Consider the following 20,079-nt stretch of genomic DNA (forward strand, 5'->3'; position numbering starts at 1 on the left):
TTCGCAAATGGGGGAATGCGAATATGATGTGCGGAGTGTGGACTGATTTTGTCAAGGCAAGAATAAAGTGAAAGGCATCGCTTTGCTGTTGTTCCCTTCTCAATGTTCTCATTGCCCCCAATATCTAATTTTATAGGTAAATTATGATTTATATAAAAAAAAATGAATAAGTAAATTGAGATGAGTGATGATAATAGGGTGGGTCACCCCAATCTCAAACTTGTCCACTTGATTTATATTTATTTTTATCCCCATCAAAAAAATAAAAAAAAATAAACGTGACTAGGTATATGAAATTTTCATACTCACTTTATTTAATTTTTATCAAAGTTACTTTTATTCTGAATTCATTTATCTTTACCTCAGACTATGCTCATTAAGGATAAAGTTGGTATCCAAAAAAAATCTATCATATTACTATCTCCTCAAATTAGAACTAAGTTGAAATTTGAATTAAATTAAATAATAATATTATTTTTTTAGAATTAATTGAAAGTGCAAGCTTTTAGGGCACGAGGGTGTGATGCCTTTGAATTTTTAGCCCCTTTAATTTTATTTATTTTTCAAATTATTGTTTATTTATCTCTTATTTCTATAATATTGGTTTGATTGCGAAAAATGGTAATTATTTTTAAAAATGAAAACTGTAAAAATCTCATTTGGTGTATCATTTTTGCAAATTTATAATTTGTTGATGATGGTTTTTTATTACATTTATTCATCGATTTTTTATTATTTTTAAAACATTGTAATAAAAAAAAATAGCATGCTTACAAATAAATATGAGATATTTTATATGACTTTTTTCTTTTTAATACTTTCCCTAATTCATATGAAGTAATACTCACATGGCTGATTTTAAGATTTGGAAAGAAGGGAGCACGTGACCACATCATTATTCCTTACCGTGCAAAAAATGTTTTCAAATTCTAAAAAATTAAAACGTGCCTCAATAATGGCTAGAAAACATAAATAATAGATAAGAAATAAGGTAGGATACAGATTCTAGTAAATATTTAAGTCACATTACACTACACGCCATTGCTAAAGTAAAAGGTGATTATAACTGTCATTATCTTTTTAGTGTATCTTTACGTGAATGCTCCATTTATATAATATAAAAATAAAAAGGAAAAAGCACTTCAAAAATAGTGTCTGCAACAACTTCGATTCTGGTTTGGCCAAGTCGGAATTAAATTCGAGAGCAGTACACATCAAGGCCCAGGCCCAGGCCCAGGCCCAGGCCCAGACCCATGAAGACTTGAATTACTATTTACAAGTCAGAACCATGTGTCCCCTGTCCCACGTTCAGATAATGATGAGTAGAATTTTCCTTGCTATAATCACCGCTGCCATGAGATCAGAGTGAAAACTACTTCAACAGTAAAGAGCTGTGATTTCACGCACTCGACGTACTTGTCGGAGCTCGCTCGACCGGTGTCCTCATTACACGTGGACAATGACGTTATAGCCATTTATTTATCACTTTATTTCGTGCGTTTGATCAATCCTTTTTTCAATCCGACGGCCTGCATTCGCGGTTCTACAAATCAGACTAAGGTGTCAGCTTTTTCCAATCCCTTCTAAGTTCAAAATGCGGAAACAAGGGGAGGGAACTGTTTTATCTTAGCCGGAATGCCACTTCTCTCCAATAGCGGAGAGACAGGTGTACCTCTAGAATCCGATGCTCCCGTCTTTAACGGCCGTTACCGAACCAACCCTCTCGAGCAGTTTCCGCGTGTCAACCGTCCATTTTATTGCGCAGACATCCAACGGCTGGGATGCAGTGGCAGGACCGATCCAATCAAACTAACTGGCTGCCATCCTGTCATCCAGAGGTGCCACCAATCACATCTCGCCACGTTCCGGTTTGAACAGCGACAGGTCCACCGGATTACCTGGAAACACCGGTAGCCAACCAGATAGAACGAGTCTCCTCTCGACGTCATATCATCCTCTTCTTCTCTCTGTAAGCTTTTGTTTTTATCTCTCTTCTCCATTGGTTGATTTCTCTTTCGACACCTTCTTTTTAGGGTTTCTTCTGATCACTGACGCCAAAGAGAAAGGCAAGCATCAGAATCATCATTGATATCCGTGAGAATTCTCAACTTTTTAGGGTTTGATGCTCTGTGATTGTTCAAGATTTCGAATTCTAATCATTTCTTGCGATTTCTGTTAGATATTTTCTGATTTGTTTTGGTTTTTTAGCGTTCTTTACTCGAGATTATATTCGTCGAATCTTGTTTTTTCAGTGGATTTAGTGAAAAGGATTTTGAAATCTGATATCGAGTTTTGAGAAATTTGGACGAGTTTGTTGGTTCGGTTCATCAGATTTGGTTTGGATATGTTTTTGTGATTGCGTTACCAGAGATAATTGAAAGTCTTCGATAGTTAAGTAGTTGTGGTGGATTTGAAAATTAGTGAAGTCTCTTCGGGATTGAATTGAGGTTTGTAGGGCTTTCAAGATTGAATTCGGATTTGTTTGGTGATCGCTCTCTTTAGTTGACTATCTGTGGAGTTTGGTGTTTTATTCAGATCTCTGGAATTTGGTTGTCCACGAGAAATTGATGCTTGATTTAGTTGCAACTGTAACTTCGGATTACGGAACTTAAGAAAAAAAAGAGTAGTTTGAGGAACTTGATATATGTATCAGAAGGGAAAATGGCGGCAGGTACTGATTTCTCTCCTCCGTTTACCTTATTAGATGTTGGATACAGCAAAGTCAATGTGTCTGTCATGGAAGATGAAAATTCAAATAATTCAGATAATTTGAAGCAACTCACAAATGGAAAGCCTCCGCGACACCTCTCAGTTATGCGGCATTGCATAAGCTCTGCTAGGCTGCTCGCTGCTACTGATTTTGTAAGTTAACCTTGTGATCACCTCATCTTGTAATTAACACTTGATTCTTGAGCCTGATTCTATTCAATATCATCGGAAATACTTTATTTCACAATTTTGATCTCTGAAAGTCACTTCTCAGTGTCACTTTTGGATTTAAAACCTTATATGCAAGGTTTAAGATCTTATACATCTTACAATATAAGTTTTTGGTTTTGGTTTTAAATTTCTGTGCATTTCCACAAATTAAATTCCCGTATATAACAAATTAAGGTGAAATTTGAAGCTTCACTTGATGGTATTCAAGATCTTCAACTTGAAGCCTTTATTAACAAATCTGCTGCTGGAGATTGTTATATTCTGGTACACATTGCGATGTTCATTTCGATCCAGTAGCTATATCTTTAGATCTATGTGCATTGTGCTTGCTAAGCAAGGATGGAGGAGGAAGTATGAATACTTTCCTTTTTGTTCTTTTCTTGAAACAATAGCAGAAACCTTGTCCAGCTCACATTGACCGGGCACCCTATCATTTTATGCATCGTATTTAAAGCTCCTCTTTTTGTTATATTTTAATATCATGCTGGATTTTCTGTTAATCAATTCATAAATGTGATAAATTTGGAGACAAGCCAGGTGGAAAATGATTTTAAGTTATGGAATCTTATAACTGTTTGAACCTCAAGGACTTGTAAGCTGCCGTATTTTCTTTTCTTCTTTCATCTCTCAAGCAACTAAACAAGCAGCTAAAATCCTCTTTTTTCCATTTCTTTTACATTTGTTTATCATTTCTTTCTTAGACAAAATATTTTGGGAAAGTCATTGCAACTAATTTTTCTATTTTATTTGTGTCCAGGAATTAGGTACTGGGATGATTGTTAAGTCCCCTCCAGATGGAAAATCAGGGTTTTTACCTGTGTTTCGATCAGGAAGCTGTGCTGAGAGAGGACCTAAACAGTACATGGAGGACGAGCACATATGTATAGATAATCTTATTGAACATCTAGGTGCAACTGCAGACTTTCCTTCCCCTGGAGCTTTCTATGGGGTGCGCAACTAAAATCACTGGTTGAAATTTAGGTTTAACTCAATAGAAAGTTAATATTACTTCCTCTCTTCGAATTGATGATTATGATTTCTTTCCATGTGTTGATGGGTGTATATAATGGGTCTCATTCTTACATCTTATGTACACATGGTAGTCAACCTGTGAAACCTTGTTGGGGGACCACCTATTCCAAAAGGTTCCCAAAATGGGAGTTTTGGTTTGATGGCATTTTATTGGTGCTCCCCTTAGACCGACTGGCATAGTTTTTCAAAAATAACTAGCATGTGATCTACCCTATTATGGTCATTCCCTTCCAAACCATTAGATTTTTGGGCCACACCAAGTGAAGAGGTTTCCCAATGGCAACCAGCCAGTTCACGCAGAGCTTGTACTTCAGACCTTTTACAGGCTTAACATGCCCATTGTAGTCTTTGGCGTGTGACATTCAAAGTTTGGGGTCATCATAGAGTTTCTTTTTTTCTTTTTAATTTTATTTCTGTTGGGAATGCTAATGATGTGTTAGAAACCATGAGGGAGTTTATCGAATCAGTTATATACATAGGAATGGTGTAGTCCCTTAAAGTTTCTTACCTGTTGATAATTCTAGGTATCATAGCCACACATTTTCAGAGTGAGTTTGGATTCTTTAGAAGGTTGTAATATCTAGTATTGATCACCCCAATTGGCCATGTTTGTGAATTGGGAATCATGAACTGTTTGTTCTTTTTTTTTTAGTCATGAATCATGAACTAATTTTTTGTTGTTTTTTGGTCATGATTCTTCTTTGTTTTTAGTCATTAATCCTAAACTTGAACTCATTGGTCCATGAGGACAGTTTCTTCTTCTACTTCTTTGTTTGTGATCATAAATCATGAACTTCATTAGTACACGTGGACAGGTGTTTGATGGCCATGGTGGCACAGATGCAGCATCATTTGTCAGAAAGAACATCCTCAAGTTCATTGTTGAGGATTCCCATTTTCCACTTTGTGTGCAAAAAGCTATTAAGAGTGCTTTTGTGAAGGCTGATCATGCATTTGCTGATGCCAGTTCTCTTGACATCTCCTCTGGCACTACTGCTCTAACTGCCTTTATTTTTGGAAGGTCGGTAAGCTTTAAAGCTGCTTTTGATTCTACATTCTGTTTGCTATCCTTTTGGGGGTGTGATATAAGATTAGTTCTGTCAAGCATTTTCATCAAAAAACTTTTACTAGCTTTAACCAGGTTCTGTTCCCAACACTTGACTTACCTCTGTAGTTGCTTTGGATTCTCCTGACCTTTGACTTACCTAATCACAATGAAGAAGCAGCTACGGATAGACAAAGAGCTTACTTTGACCGTGCATCTTAAATTTGCATAAGAATTCCTTTAATAATTTTATAGTTTGAGAACCAAAGTAGAATCAGAATTTCTTTTCTTTTTAAGGAATAGATATTTTACTTAGAGCCAGAAACACAATGAAAGAGTGAAAACACGTATGGGCAGGAACTTGGGAGTTTCAAAGCTCTTGCCCTTGGGGAATTTGAAGATAAAAAAAAAATAATACTTATGTTTTTATGTCAGAATATAATTAAAAATTAATATCTGGAGCCTAAATGTTGTCACTTTAAAGTATTATAAAGTTTTATTACCCTGATGAGATTGGCTTGCTTGCTTTTTTATTTATTTATTTTTTTCTCATGGATTTAAACTTTTGCACCAAGATTGAGCTCTTTTATCATATTTTTCTACAAACTTTTTTTAACTGTGTTCTGTTTCTTTTCACCTCTTTTCTTCCCTTTTATTTTAGTAAGTGATTACATAGCTTCTTTTATGAGAATGTGGCTGATCAGCATGTAACATTTAAGAATGAAAGTCAAGATATTTTCTGTTGAGAGGTGTCCTTTTTTCCTTGCCACCTCATCCAGAACTGAGATGTGGCAAGTAGCCTGTTATCAAGTTTACAGCCTGGCTTAATCGTTTTGATTTAGTAGTGTTCTTACTTCTTTAGCATGAGGAAGTCAGGAGTAGATTATTCTATAACATGTTTTACACTTCACAGGACAATGCTAATTGCCAATGCTGGAGATTGTCGGGCTGTGCTAGGGAAACGAGGTAGAGCACTGGAGCTGTCCAGAGACCACAAACCCAACTGCCCATCTGAAAGATTAAGGATTGAGAAGCTTGGCGGAGTTGTCTATGATGGCTATCTCAATGGCCAACTATCTGTGGCACGTGCACTTGGGGATTGGCACATGAAGGTGCCCAAAGGCTCTGCCTGCCCCTTAAGCGCAGAGCCAGAGTTGCAGGAGACCCTCCTAACTGAGGACGATGAGTTCCTGATAATGGGCTGTGACGGCCTATGGGATGTAATGAGCAGCCAGTGTGCTGTGACGATGGCAAGGAAAGAACTAATGCTCCACAACGATCCTGAGAGATGTTCAAAAGAGTTGGTTAGGGAGGCACTGAAGCGCAACACCTGTGATAATCTAACGGTTATTGTGATTTGTTTCTCCCCAGATCCCCCTCCCCGGATTGAGGTCCCTCAATCACGTGTTCGGAGGAGTATATCGGCAGAAGGATTGAATTTTCTCAAGGGTGTACTAGACAGCAACTCTTGAAGAAAAGGGAAATAGTTCGAGTAAAGAAGGGTGCCCATTCAAGAAGGAAAATGATAAAAAAAAAAAGGCAAAAGGGAAATCTGAAAAAGCGTCTGTACAAAGAGATTGCAGGTAGAGTGACCACTGTTGTGGGGGTATTCCCTTCCCCCACCCGGAGAAGCTGCTGCTGATTTCCGGGGGAGGCTAACATTCAGCCTTATTGATCCTTCAAAGTGATGTACACGTCTGAGATACAATCGTGTTGTAACAACTGGAAGAACTAATTGTTTATTTCTCTGGCTGCATAGGTTTCTTTCTCCAACCGAAAAAATTTGATGACTCGAGAAGCATGCTATTTCTCTACCACCCAAGTTCTCTGGCAGTTTTTCTGTTTTCTACTAGATATGCACTCAATTGTTGAGATGCCTTCAAATTATTTGATTACAATGATTGTTTCCAGAGCTTGGTTTGCATAAAGAATCAATAAGCAGGGTGCGGTGTTGAATCTCCACACCTATAGGTAATTTGAAGTAGGCTCCAATGACTATATTACCGCGAAATCCTTTTCAGTAATTAAATTGAATTGGGTTCAATGATGTCAAAATAAAAGTGAAACTAATTCAAACAACCCATTAAACTTGTTGTATCACCTAAACATTATTATGATTCACTTGAAAATTGACATGATCATGCTCAATTATCCCATTACAAATTAACTAATATTTTCAAATAACTCATCAAAATATAATAAAATCAATATTAATTATTAATTAGAATCTTATAGAAATGTTTCCAAAAACCTACTACAATTATGCAAATAAATATATGGGTGACAATCAATTAAAGAAGTCAAAACAGATAAGGTTCATGTCTGAAGCCTCTCTTTTAATTCCATGATCACCAGATATTTGTGCCCATTACACCATTAGGCATAAACCCCCCAAAAAAGCCACCAACAGAACAAGAATAAAACTACAGCTCTAATCCTTTTCTTTAATCAACTACATGCCTCGATAATTTTGACTTAGCATGTATAGGTTACAATTCAATATATGATACCAGTTGGGGATAATTAGAAGCAAAATTCCACAAGTCACATAAACGAATAATTGTCATTTAAAACTCAATTTAAATGTTTTAGTAAAGATGCCTACCACTCACAATTATCAATACCTTCCACATCGAGTTTAATTGGTTTGGCATCTCTTTTCCCACTGGATCAACATAACAGTTTTAAGCAATTTAGAGTTCTTCAGATGCATCATCATCATCTTCATGATCAACCACCTGATGGGAAGAGAAACTGCGCATGGATACAAGGAGTAAGTTCTATATAAAGCAAAAAAATACAATACTTCCCGAAAAGACATAGGTGGTTGATTAGAGCTCAGACAAAAGAGAAAAAAAAATCTAATCTTAGTCAATTAGTGTTTATATTGAATCTTGGGAATTGTGTTTGCCAAGATAGCCCCACACATGATGTGGCTTATTGATCCAAAAGGCCCAACAGGTTATGTGGTTATAACTTATAAGTGGTGGCTTTGTCCATTCAAGAGTGCCTATTGGAAATCATGGAAAAATGTAAGAAAAGCAATTCCAAGAAAAAGATGAGAGAAAATACTAATCGATTTTCCTCCCCCATTTTCCTTAAATGAAGGTGAGGAAAGTGGATTCTTCAACAATTTAAGTCTCTTTCCCTCAACATTTTCATAAATAGCCAAACAAGAGAAAAGGTTTGTAGGCAAGGAAAGTTCGAGGGAAGTGGATTCTTCCAACAATTTAAGTCTCTTTCCCTCAACTTTTTCATAGATAGCCAAACAAGAGAAAAAATTTATAACCTTTCATTTCCTTTTTTTGATTTATTTTTCTTCTTCATTTTCTGTCTCCAAACTCTCTAGGAGCCAAACATTTTGAAGGGGAATTATAATGTTGTGGTTGGTGATTGTGACAGATGGTTGAAAAAGTTAAGGATATGTATCCCTTTTCGAAGGCATAGTTTGCCCTCCAGTTTTACTTGTATGCATTGAAGTAGGTGGAATTACCCGATCTGGATTTAAAATTACCTTGTCACACTGCAGTGCTTGCTCAGATCTTGACATAGAACCTTGCTTACTTCTCCTGTTTTAACGGATCCTTTCTTTATCAAGTCTGCTAACTACAAGAAGAATTAGCACCAGTAAATATAAATTATTCATATTCAAGATAAATCCATCCCAGAAATTGTTAAGAAGGATACTGAAACTCACCTCATCCTCTGTTTCCTCTAGTAACCTGTGTCATTATATCATATACACACACAAGTAGAATGAGTGAATTAAGGGATGGAAATAGATTAATTGGTGTATAAAACTCCCATTGGAGATGACCTATTGGTCACAAGGGGAGGAATAGCTTAACTCGCTTCATGTCTCACCTTCCACAATAAGATGATATATCTTTTGAATATGCTCGAGCTTCTTGTTTATCTATCGCCACATGAAAACAAGCAAATTTAATAGAAACCCCATTAGCTAGTTATCCATCATCATCAAATACAAGAAAAAAAAAATCTTTAACAAAGGCGAGCATCATGGAGATGCTCAAGAGAATATCAGGAAATAGAAATAAGGCCACCAACAATGGATATGTCAGTATAGATTCAGTCATCAAGGAAAAAAAAAATCCACCATAGATAACCTTTTTTTTCTGTTTCCATTTACTATTCTTTAAAATATGTACATATATGATTTCCCTTTTTCAATGTTTTATGGGGAATCTAGCAAAATCTAATATATTCAGTTCCATAGCAAAAACCACTAAACCCTTTCTATCCTTTCATATGGTCATGAAATTTCTTTAAGAGGATAACTAACTCGTAAATACCTATGAAAAGGTTCTTAGAAATCGTGAACTCCAATAGAGTTAATTATTTTCACTCTTGATTAAAAGACCAATCATTCATCAACGTACTTTAGAAAATAACTGATCACTATGGAAATATTAATTGTAAGCACCCTGGCCTAAATTTTATGCCACCAAACGTGAGCCAGAGCAAATGTGAACTAATTAATCAATGCTGCTACAAAGAACACATACTAGTTGTTATGTTATCCCAGTCATCCACTTTGACCCATTCTCGTCTGGTTGAATCTATCTGCAAAGATGAAGTGCTAAAAATATCAGTTCTTGAAGAGAACATATTCAATTTATTCATGCTACATAAGTATACCTGTCATGTGATTAAACTAACCACCCAAATACACTAATATTTCCCGGAGCTGCAAATCAGCTCAGTGCAACCTTCCAAAGAAGATGAGACAAAATCTCAAGCAAGTGTTCAAACGACACAGTAAATTTTCAGATTAAGAAAATCATATTTACAACTTTATATAACACAATGGAAGTGGTAAAAAGAATTACCTTCTCCAGAGTGTAATCTTGCATCTTTTCACACAGCCCATCCAGGAGCTCAACAACTCTCAGCTCACTGACTCTGAATTAGTTGCAGATATATACTCATTACTCATCAGCCATACATAAAAACAATACAACAAAGCTAATGACTTTGAAAATAGATATTATACACACATCTGCAACTAGAGATGAAAACCACAAATTTCAAAATCTAGTTCTGAAATTGAAAGTGAAAATGGAGAAGTTCTAAACTACATTAACAAGGCTATAAAACAATATGGAAATAAAAGCAACTCTCCTTTTTTAAGAAAAGGTAATTTTGAAATTAACTTGATCTTCCAAGTATGTTTTAAATATATTGCATTTAATGATAATTTTAATCTTGGCTGCTTATCAACTCATGTGAATCTCGGTTTCTCTGATTACAGTATCACCCAAAAAATTACACACGCACACAAACACACACACACACACACACACACATATATGCAGAAACAGACAAATATTGAACTCTTCACCAGCAAGAGTTACATTGTAAACCAAAATGATTTGTGTTTAATGAACCCCCAAAACTAGAAAGCACGACTCTATCCTCCTTTACATCATTCTCATTCTTTAAAATATAATATATTTTTCCATGGTAACATTAATATTTTATTTTTATGGAACGACAAGTTCTGACAACATTCCCAAGCAGCAATAATTAGAACATAGACATCATCATATTCATTCCATTTTTACATAAATGTATTGAACTACTGTTTGTCACATTACCAAGTTAACAGCAATCAACCAACAAATGCTAGGTTGACAACTTGATGGGGATAAGAAAGAAATTTTATTAAAATGAAATGAGGGTCTAGAAAAAACCGATTCATATGGCTGAGAGTTCCCACGTTAAATGAAAGGTGATCTTGAAGCTATACCTGTAATCAATTACCTTTCCTTTTCGTTGACCTTTAGAGTCTAGGCGATGTCTCATATCCAAATGATTTCTTGGTTTTTCCTGGAAGAAAAGATAGAAGTCTTTCAATTAATTTACTTACCAAAAAAGTCAGTAAGATAAAATTGAACAACATGAAATTCCAGTGATGCGCATCAAACTGTAAGGACAAATTTGAAGGATGAAAGGAGGAAAAGGCTGGTTCAGGGTAGAGTCGAAGTCCTTCTAAATCTTGACAAAGGTTGTTCAAGGAAGGGTGGAAGGTAAGGTTCTAGAGAGGGGGTAAGGTTTCACAAGTTGGATTAGGTTTGGAGAGAAGGGCCTCTTGTTGCTGTTGGAAGGGGAAGCCTGTAGTCTGAGGGAGGGAGGAAGCCTTGTAGAAAGGAGTAGAAGGAAGGTGAGAGGGGGTATAAATTGAGCTTCAATGTAATGGAGTGGGGTGATTTCATCTATGCTGTGTTTGCTCATGGAGGCAAAGAGGTTAACCTTGGTGTTCACCTAGTTAAGAAGTTGAGGAGCCTTAGGGTAGTCCAGCATCATAGGGCCAATGAACCACCTTTAGAGGCTAAGGCTCTAGCTGTGGTGAGGAATTCTCTAAAAAGGGAGTCCTTTGCTGCAGCCAAAAGAAAGGACTAGATAGAGGTAGGCAACTCAACATGGATTCAACAGTGAGAAAAGGAGGTGAGCAAACAAATGGAGGGCTCAAAGCATTGTTTAGTGGATAGATGGGGAGATTTTTTAGATCAAGCACCAAATTTCACTCCTCTGAAGAAGTGGATTGTGTATAATTGGAATCTAAAGGGTAAGTTTCATTTGGCATTGTTAAGGGGTTCTCCCATTTTTTCAAGTCTAAGGCCAGTTCCTATGCAGAGAAGGCTTTTCAAAAGGTTTTGAGAAAACACAAGGATAAAATCCTGTTCTTAGAAAGAAAGATCTGAGAAGGGGTTGCTTTAGGGAGTAGTTCATGCTAGAGAAGATTAGGTGAGAGTAGTCGAGCTACCAATGCATTTCTAGGATAGGGAGTTGTTCAAGAAGCTAGAGGGCTCTTGCAAGAGTTTTGTCACAGCGGATGAAAACACAGTGCTTTGTCAAAACATGCAATGGACAAGGTCCTCATGAAAATAGAACGGAGGAAGGTGTTAGGAATGTAGCAAGTGGTGGTGGGCTATTTGTGTTTCACCATCCAACAATGGGAATGTTGCAAAGTGTTGGGAATGTTGCAACTACAGATCTCTTTGCTAACTCAAATGACAAACTGGCTATGTTTAGCCGGTTTGTGAGGATGCCAACGTAGAGGTTTGGATTGGAGATTTTATCCCTTCTAAGAAGATGGAGGCAAGACGGGGGACTAGGGTGCAAACTCCAACAGAAAGAAAAGGAAACATGTCTCATCATCTTAAATGGAAAATGAAATTCAGAAGCTGGAGTCCTCAAACAATTTTTTAATGGTACAGTTAGAAAAGAAAGGGGTTGTGACAATGATAGGTGGCTGACCAAGTTTGGTTGCAAGAAACTAAGTTGCAACATATGTTTAGTGCAATTGGAAAAGAGCTTAGGTGGGAAAAAAATTTTAGAATGGGTAGCAATGGAGACTAGGGAAACAATGAAAATTGTAGCTGTTCATTCAATTTCTTATTAGTTTGAGAGTTGTGGGGACAATTTTGTATCAGTGTTTACTAGGGTGTATGGGTTCGCTTAGGGGGGTGGTGGGATGGAAGAAGTTTGCGCAGCATTGGAAGACCTAAAAAGGTTGTGAAACAATCCCTATCAAGTCCATGGGGACTTAAATATGGCCAGGTTCATGTGGGAAAGGAGGAACTATACTTGGCATTCATAGACTATGAGTTGTTTTACAAAGATTCACAAGATCTTCTGTTAGTTAGAGGGACCTGCACTTGGCCCATTGCCTCAGACAATTATCCTCATTATTGTTTCAACATTTCCTAGTTTTGTAAGATTGGGAAAATCATTTTAATGGCATATTGTAGAGTGTTTTGCCAAAACCAATATCTGATCATTCAACTATTCAGCTAGATGGAGATGGGATAAGGAGGGGCAAAACTATCTTTAGATTTGGACATATGTGGCTTAAACTGGAGGGATTCAGAAAGCCAATGAAGAACTAGTGGAAGGGATATAATATCAGTTCTTTTAGTCATATTATGGCTTCTAAGAGAAAATGTTCAAAGCAGGACCCAAAAGCTTGAAACAAAGAGGGGTTTGAGAATGTCTCAGTGGAAAAAAGAAGTGTGTGTGTGTGTGCATCAGGTCTCTGAGGTGAGGGAAGAGATTACCCCTTTTGGCAGCATTGCTTGAACTTTGTGAAGAATTAGAGAGCTCAAAGGTACCTTTTTCAAAGGTGGAAGTTTTCTTCATCCCTTCTAGTTTATGTGGAGATAAAACTCCAACACCAGATGGGTTCACCATGGCTTTTTGGCAACATTACTTAAAATTTGTGAAGAATGAAGTGAGACTCCTTTGAGGAGTTTTATGAATAAGAATTATTTGAAAGAAGTTTAAATGTCACATTCCTAGTTTTGCAAAGATGTTGACTAATAGGCTTAAAAAAGTTGTAGGAAGGTATCCAATTATCAACATGCCATTATTGGGAAAGAAGAAAATGAAGATTGACGTTTTCTATGTACAACAAAACTTTTCTTAACAAGTGAAGTTAGGGATTTGCCTTGAAAAAGGAGTTCCTATGAAAGGGAATTATTGTAGGAAAGTTTGAGGAAGAAGAGGAGGGTTGATGTGGATGTAGTGTGAGGGGTGGATATATGGTATGGTTGTGAAGGGCAATTAGGAGAGGGGAAGATGTTTTAAAAGTAGTACTTATTTCGTAGTTAGTGATGAAAGGAGAATAAAGATTTAGAAGGATGGTTGGTGTACTGATTCAACTTTTAATGTTTCTTTCCCCACTTTGTATGCTTTAACTATCTCAAAGGGCCTTTGGGTTGTGGATGTTCAGGGCAATTAGGTGAAGGGGGCTATTAGAGTCCTTGTTTTTCAAGACAGCAAGCCAAAAAGGGTGGCGGTGTTTCTTTTTTGAGATTGCTAGAAAGGATAGTTGATTTGGACAAAAAGGACAAGGTGATAAATGACATTTCACGACCCAAATTCTGGGCAACCTATGACCCTAAGTCAAAGGTTTAACCCTAAATGTTACTCCTAATCCAAGTTGATAATTAACCTGAACACCCTGATTTTTTTTATTATTATTATTGAAATAAATCACAATTTAAATTATGGGCTACTCCTAATCTAAGAATTGTTGATGATATTTGTAGGCGATGGATTGGAGAAAAACTATTGTTGTTGATTGTGGGAATAATTGGGTTATGTTTGAAAAATAAAAGTATATCCTAAAAATTAATGGTTGCTAATATATGGGCTTATTGCATTTTATTTGCATCGTGGTTGTGTGAGAAAAAAAATAATGATGAAAGGTGGTGTGAAATGAAAAAAAAAAAAAATTATGATGAGAAGTAAAGGTTTGAGAAAGGGTGAATTAAGAAGGGAACGAGATCTCTAATATAAAAGACAAAATAATTTATCTTGGAAAGACTCCAAATGGGGAGTGCATTTAGGTACACATGCGTATCATTTGATGAAAGCCATAGAATAATAGCGTATTATGTAATTGTGTGTTACATTTTCATTTGCATTTTTATTTAATTATCAAGAGGCATATAAGATGCATGGTCATTTAAAATAAAATGTTTGGTTTAAGGGTGAACGGTTATTTTAATGTGTGAATATTATTTTAGTGTCTTGGTGTTTATTTTAATGTGCTTGAACCTGCTTTTTGATAAGTAAAAAGAAGAATATATTAAAAGCGCTTGTAAAAAGGCGTAACAGTTGATTAATTAATTTTAGTTTATATTTTGGATGATTGTGAACTAGTTATAGGAGATTTTGTTCCAGACTTGGGTAGAGACTTTGTTGATTTTTTATTTTTTTTTAATTGAACCGTAATGATATTTATAAGTTAGTGAGATAAATTCTAAGTTTGGAGAAATTTTATTTAAATTTAAACTATGATTTATTTATTTTTTTTTAAAATAGGGCATTTAGGTTGACTGCCAACTAGGATTAAGAGTAGCTCTTACGCTCAAACCTATGATCTAGGTCACAAGTCGAGTTCTGGGTCACCTGGAATTTGGGTCATGACATAAGGCATCAATGTCTATTATAGACTTTATTGATTGGTTAGGTTCTAAGTAAGGGAATGAAGTTGACTTTTGTTCCTCTTTTCTTGGTTTTTGACATTTGGCATCCTTTGTATATACACAAGTACTTCAATGCACCCTTTAGCTAGGCTCCATTAAAGGTTTTTTTTTTCCTATAGAAAAAATAAGATTCCAATAAAGCATGACTACCAATACAAATTCAAGCAAACAATTTCAACAAAATGAAATGCTCCTCTTTTCTTTCACCATTTTCAAGCCTTTAATGAGTCTATATTTGCACAAACAATCATAGTTGTTAAAAATTTATGATACATGATTATCCGCATCTTATCTTAAAACGTATTTTACAATACATGATAAGATACACTATAAAATACATAATATAATAATACAATGATACATGCATCTTCAACAATTTTCAATAATATTTAAGAAAAATCAAATTCAATTTTATTTTTTTTGTTTAAAAAATTATTATATTAATTATTTAAAATGTTTTAAAAGATTATAAATTTATCATAAAAAGAAGAAATGGGTAAAATAATTTTATATGAAAACTATATTCTTGTTGCCAAATACTACATTAGAAATTAAATAAGTTTATTTTTACAATGAATATTGAAGAATTTTCATTCTTGACATTGAAAATGATGGTGATTAGAAAAATAAATTTTTTTAATAAATATATGAGTTTTTTTTTTTTTTTTCCTTTTTCAATGGAGAAGGAATGATGACAATCATGAAAAGTTGATACTTTGAAAATGACACATAAAGATATATATATATATATATATATATATATATATATATATATGCCTAGTTAGAATTTAGAACTAAAGATCATAGCTAAAAATTCAAAAAGTTTATTTTTTTTTTAATTTGAATTATGTGATAAATCTATACATTAAAGTCATATTTTATTAATTTGAACTGTTCAAAATTCTAACATTCATTGCTTTCATGTAATATAATATAGTTTAACTCTTTATATCCTACTATATTTCATAAAATTGATTATATATTACTTTATACTTCATACTTTCAATATATATGCACATATATACATATTTTTCATTATATAAAAGAACTTACGATACATCATTTGGTATGATACATGATACAAAAAAATTGAAAAACGATACACTAAGTTTTATGAGTTAACAACTATGCATACAATGCATGCCTAAATGCATGAGAGACAATTCTCAGTTACAGTGTACCAACAGTTGCATTACTTGCTTTTGTTAATCAAGTTGAGAAGTGACAGAAGTGAAAACCCTAGAGTACACAAACTGTTCTTCCCTGTAACACAATCTTTTTGTTCATCCCTTAAAATAATAAATACATGGAAACAACCTTTTCATCGGCAAGACCTAAAGTTTTGAATGTTGCAACATTGGAGAGGAAATATCACTGAGAAAAAAATCATAGTAAATAACTTCTTTAATAATTTTGACGCTTCTTATTTCAAGAAATAATCTGGCGACCAATATTTTTGGTGAAACTGTAGAAGGCTTTAGGATTTTATGCCTATTTGGACCTAATAATTAAAAACAGACGAGTATTCACAAGTTGAATTTACATAAACACAGTATTTAAGAAGCCAAAATTTAGTGAAAATTTAGAAATTCCACGATAAATTTTATAAGATTGTAATGCGATTAGGAAAAAAAAATTGCCAGAAGAAATAGCTATCTTACATTGGAAAGTCCAAACTCTAGCTCCTCCTGCAAATCATTCAACACAACAGTTAGGTCTCGGATTATTGATCCTGAAATTAATGTGAATCAGTTCTTAATAAGTTCTAAATTCTGAGATCAATTCGTAGATCCCATAGCTGTGTGAATATTCAAAACAAATGTAATCGCGTGATTCATACTGCAAAAACCGATTCATATTCAAATAATTTAAAAAATAAATAAATAAATAAACCAAAATAATCGATTTTCAGATGATTTTCTTTACCGCGACGGCATTGCAAGCTGCGCACTTATCATCAATGCAAAAAGCTACTGAGAATATGGCGAATATCATCGCGATCCTCACCATCGCCACCGCCATTGCCGTGGACTCTCTCGTCTTCCTCTTCTCCTCTCTCGATTTCGCCCAAAATGCCTCCTGTTTTATGCTTTTATACTCGATTTTCTATGGGCCTTTGACTGGCCTGACATTGCAACGGCCCCCAAAGGTGAAGTGGCTATAGTTAAGAGTCTTTAAACCATGACTATTCAGGCCCAAATACCATTCATGGGCTTCCTGCCCATATCCAAGCCTATCCAATAGGTTGGACCCCTCTACTAGCCGTATCTTGGCTTCAGATTATGTGGGGCCCAAGTTGGACTTTGGAAATCTTATTAAAATCAACATTTAAAGCAAAAACAAGAGAAAAAAAAAGGGGAAAAAAAGTACTGGAAACCACGCACTTATGGGATGGCAATCATGGCATTGCCCTCGCCACCCCACTCGGATTATATATCTATAATTAATTTAAAAATAATAATTTAATTTTAAATTTTCTATTTTTCCATTTTTAATATATATAAAATAATAAAAAATATTTTTAATAAAATAAATCACAAAAAATTATAATATATTATTTAATTATAAATATATATATATATTTTTATATAATTAAACATTTTAAAAAGGTTTTAAATTTTTCAAAATAAATAAATAAATAGCATATCATTTCGCACCATTTAATTTTTTTTATTAAGATAATAATGGGAATTACTTTGTGTTAGTGAAACTAGTTGGGATAAGGGCAATCAGTATCCAACCCACCCTCGTCACCATCCATTAATGAATTTCGTAAAAATGATTTTATTTATTACAAAAAAATATAGTATGATCCATTATTTTGTATAATGGTGTCATTATTATGTACTTTATCCATAATCTCATATATTAATGTATTTATTTATACCTTTATATTACGTGTTTATATTTCGGCATAATATGAAAATGGTATCATAGAGAGTTCATATTTTTGTTCATCAAATTACATAGAGAGTTCATAAGTAGTCCTTTTAATAGCTCAATTTTTTTTTTGTTATCGATTGTTTAATTAAATATATTAAAGCAACATAATAAAATATAATCAATCTCATGGTGAACATAGAAATGTTGTTAGAATACCAGCCATAAATTATTTTAAAAACTTTGCGAATGTAAGACTCTTCAAAAGCATTTGAGCATTAGGAATGCTTGAACACTTTTTAGAGACACTAATTGTTTCATTTTTTATTTTTTACGTTTGATAAATTCTAAATCCATTATACATTTAATATTTGTCAATATTATCCGCACAACTCCAAATTTCTTATTAGAATATTCATATAATGAATTAACAATAATATCTTATCTTCAAAGGGAGTATAATTTAAAAGGTATGTAAATAAAGCCGAATTCAAAAATATTTGAAGTAAAGTGAACACCTTGATCTAATTAGTCTATTACACTAATAATAACCATTTTCTAATTTTTATTTATTTAATTTAATTGTTCATAAAACTTCCTTGATAATGAAAAATTGTTAATGGGAAATGTTGGGTATGTTATAGTTTAATTATTTTCCTCTGCCTTTAAGATAAACAATGCAAATGCCAACTAATTTTACTCATTAAAAAAGAAAAAAAAGTAGCTTTGAACATGTTGATGAGTTTGATACATGAGTTAAATATTCGTCCTCTTTCAGATACAAAGAATGCGATGGAACATGGCACTAAATTTACTTTAATCGGTTATTTTATTTTATTATTATTTTGTACTCTTGGCTATTTTATTAAAGGAGCAAGTTGAATTAGTGGGTTGGTGGAGCATTAAGTTATATTGCATGTTTATTAAAATATCCCATAAGATGAGAATAAAAAATAAAAAAAATAAAAAGAGGAAAAAATGGGTTTTAATTTATTAATATGAAAATATATGGAAAAAAATAACCTCAAAATTTTCAAATCGATATTATCTCATGTTAAAGAGTCTAATTGACGATTAATGTTGATGACATGACAAATAAATGAGATTTTATGGGGATAACTAGATGACTCATTAAAAAATATATGTATTTTAAATTATTTTTAAATAAATGAAAATAATATCAATTTAAAATTTTGGAGTTTTTTTCTTCATATATTTTAATAATTGTGAGTCAAAACCCACTTATCTTTTTAAAAAATGGTCAATTTTTATAAAAGTTTTTCTATCTAAATTATTTTATATTTAATAAAATATTTATAATATTAATATTATATTTCTAAAGAAAAATTATGGTTGTTGTATCATTTTTATTTTTTGTTAGATAAATATTTCTAATTAATTTATTGAGTTATAAAAAATTATAATTTAAGACCATTTAACAATATTTTCAAAATCATTCTCAAAAAATATTTTTTAAGAATAATTATTCAAAACTTATTTTTCATTAAATTCTTGAACATTTATTAACCATTTAAAAGGTATCGAGGCATTATTTCTATTTTTAATTATTTATAAAAAAAATCATATGAAAATATCTTAAATTCGTTCTTAATTGTAAATCATTTTCAGAACAAATACTAAAAAAAAAATAGTTTTTAATAAAATAAATAAATAAAATCATCTAAAATTTGTTCTTAGTACAAAACAAGTATTCAAAAAACTGCTTTTAATAAATTTAAAAAATGATATTAAAAACTACTTATTATTTTAAAAAATAATAATAAGAAAAACGATTTTCAATACTAGTTTAAAAAGACCGTGACTTTCTCCTCCTCTACCTTACCCCATCTTATTCAAAGACAAATTCGGCAAATTCTACCTTGAATTTAATAAAAAAACTAACCACCATTGACAAGTATGAAGCAAGTTGGATGAAGTCCATTATTGTAAGAAAGCTACGTGATTATATGATTTTGGTTTGGACCAACCAATTTTAAAACATCACATGACCCATAATAAAGAGCATGTGGTCCATATCAAAGTTGCCTAGCATTCTTCTTACTTGATCATATTCTAGTTGCCATCCCTTTATGGAACTCCATAAGATGCCTCCATCTCTAGCTTTAAAAGCCACATGCATTTGTGAAGTGTAGGCAAATTTCATTA

General features: G+C 33.5%; 2 protein-coding genes across 5 annotated transcripts; one reads left to right on the top strand and one right to left on the bottom strand.

The window, feature by feature from the left end:
* The first annotated feature begins 1,818 nt into the window (after positions 1-1,818).
* Positions 1,819-6,975, top strand: LOC117906105 (probable protein phosphatase 2C 27). Of its 4 annotated transcripts, none has more exons than XM_034819055.1 (5): positions 1,819-2,066; positions 2,705-2,862; positions 3,698-3,889; positions 4,788-4,993; positions 5,931-6,975. In XM_034819055.1, the coding sequence occupies exons 2-5, from the start codon at positions 2,737-2,739 to the stop codon at positions 6,487-6,489; spliced, it is 1,083 nt and encodes a 360-aa protein (XP_034674946.1). In that variant the 5' UTR covers positions 1,819-2,066; positions 2,705-2,736; the 3' UTR covers positions 6,490-6,975. The 4 variants fall into 4 exon arrangements, with proteins under 4 accessions (XP_034674946.1, XP_034674944.1, XP_034674943.1 ...); XM_034819053.1 differs by having other exon boundaries at positions 1,952-2,094; positions 2,253-2,862; XM_034819054.1 differs by having other exon boundaries at positions 1,953-2,094.
* A 361-nt stretch (positions 6,976-7,336) lies between these two features.
* LOC117906106 (protein canopy-1) lies at positions 7,337-17,085 on the bottom strand. Its single transcript, XM_034819056.1, has 9 exons — positions 16,960-17,085; positions 16,695-16,721; positions 10,788-10,867; positions 9,868-9,940; positions 9,544-9,601; positions 8,882-8,933; positions 8,715-8,739; positions 8,532-8,623; positions 7,337-7,771 (listed from the first exon to the last, which is right to left on the bottom strand). The coding sequence occupies exons 1-9, from the start codon at positions 17,053-17,055 to the stop codon at positions 7,711-7,713; spliced, it is 564 nt and encodes a 187-aa protein (XP_034674947.1). The 5' UTR covers positions 17,056-17,085; the 3' UTR covers positions 7,337-7,710.
* Positions 17,086-20,079: the final 2,994 nt, after the last annotated feature.

Source organism: Vitis riparia, chromosome 18, assembly GCF_004353265.1.
Source record: "Vitis riparia cultivar Riparia Gloire de Montpellier isolate 1030 chromosome 18, EGFV_Vit.rip_1.0, whole genome shotgun sequence".
Lineage (NCBI taxonomy): Eukaryota > Viridiplantae > Streptophyta > Magnoliopsida > Vitales > Vitaceae > Vitis > Vitis riparia.

Bases quoted from the DNA above. Each gene is read 5' to 3' on its own strand.
- LOC117906105 (XM_034819052.1), top strand. From the start codon at position 2,662: ATGGCGGCAGGTACTGATTTCTCTCCTCCGTTTACCTTATTAGATGTT. The intron at 2,863-3,697 runs GTAAGTTAACCT...ATTTGTGTCCAG, and splicing joins TGCTCGCTGCTACTGATTTT to GAATTAGGTACTGGGATGAT. The intron at 4,994-5,930 runs GTCGGTAAGCTT...TACACTTCACAG, and splicing joins ACTGCCTTTATTTTTGGAAG to GACAATGCTAATTGCCAATG.
- LOC117906106 (XM_034819056.1), bottom strand. From the start codon at position 17,055: ATGGCGGTGGCGATGGTGAGGATCGCGATGATATTCGCCATATTCTCA. The intron at 9,941-10,787 runs GTATAGCTTCAA...CAACTAATTCAG, and splicing joins GGAAAGGTAATTGATTACAG to AGTCAGTGAGCTGAGAGTTG. The intron at 8,740-8,881 runs GTGAGACATGAA...ATAATGACACAG, and splicing joins ATATCATCTTATTGTGGAAG to GTTACTAGAGGAAACAGAGG.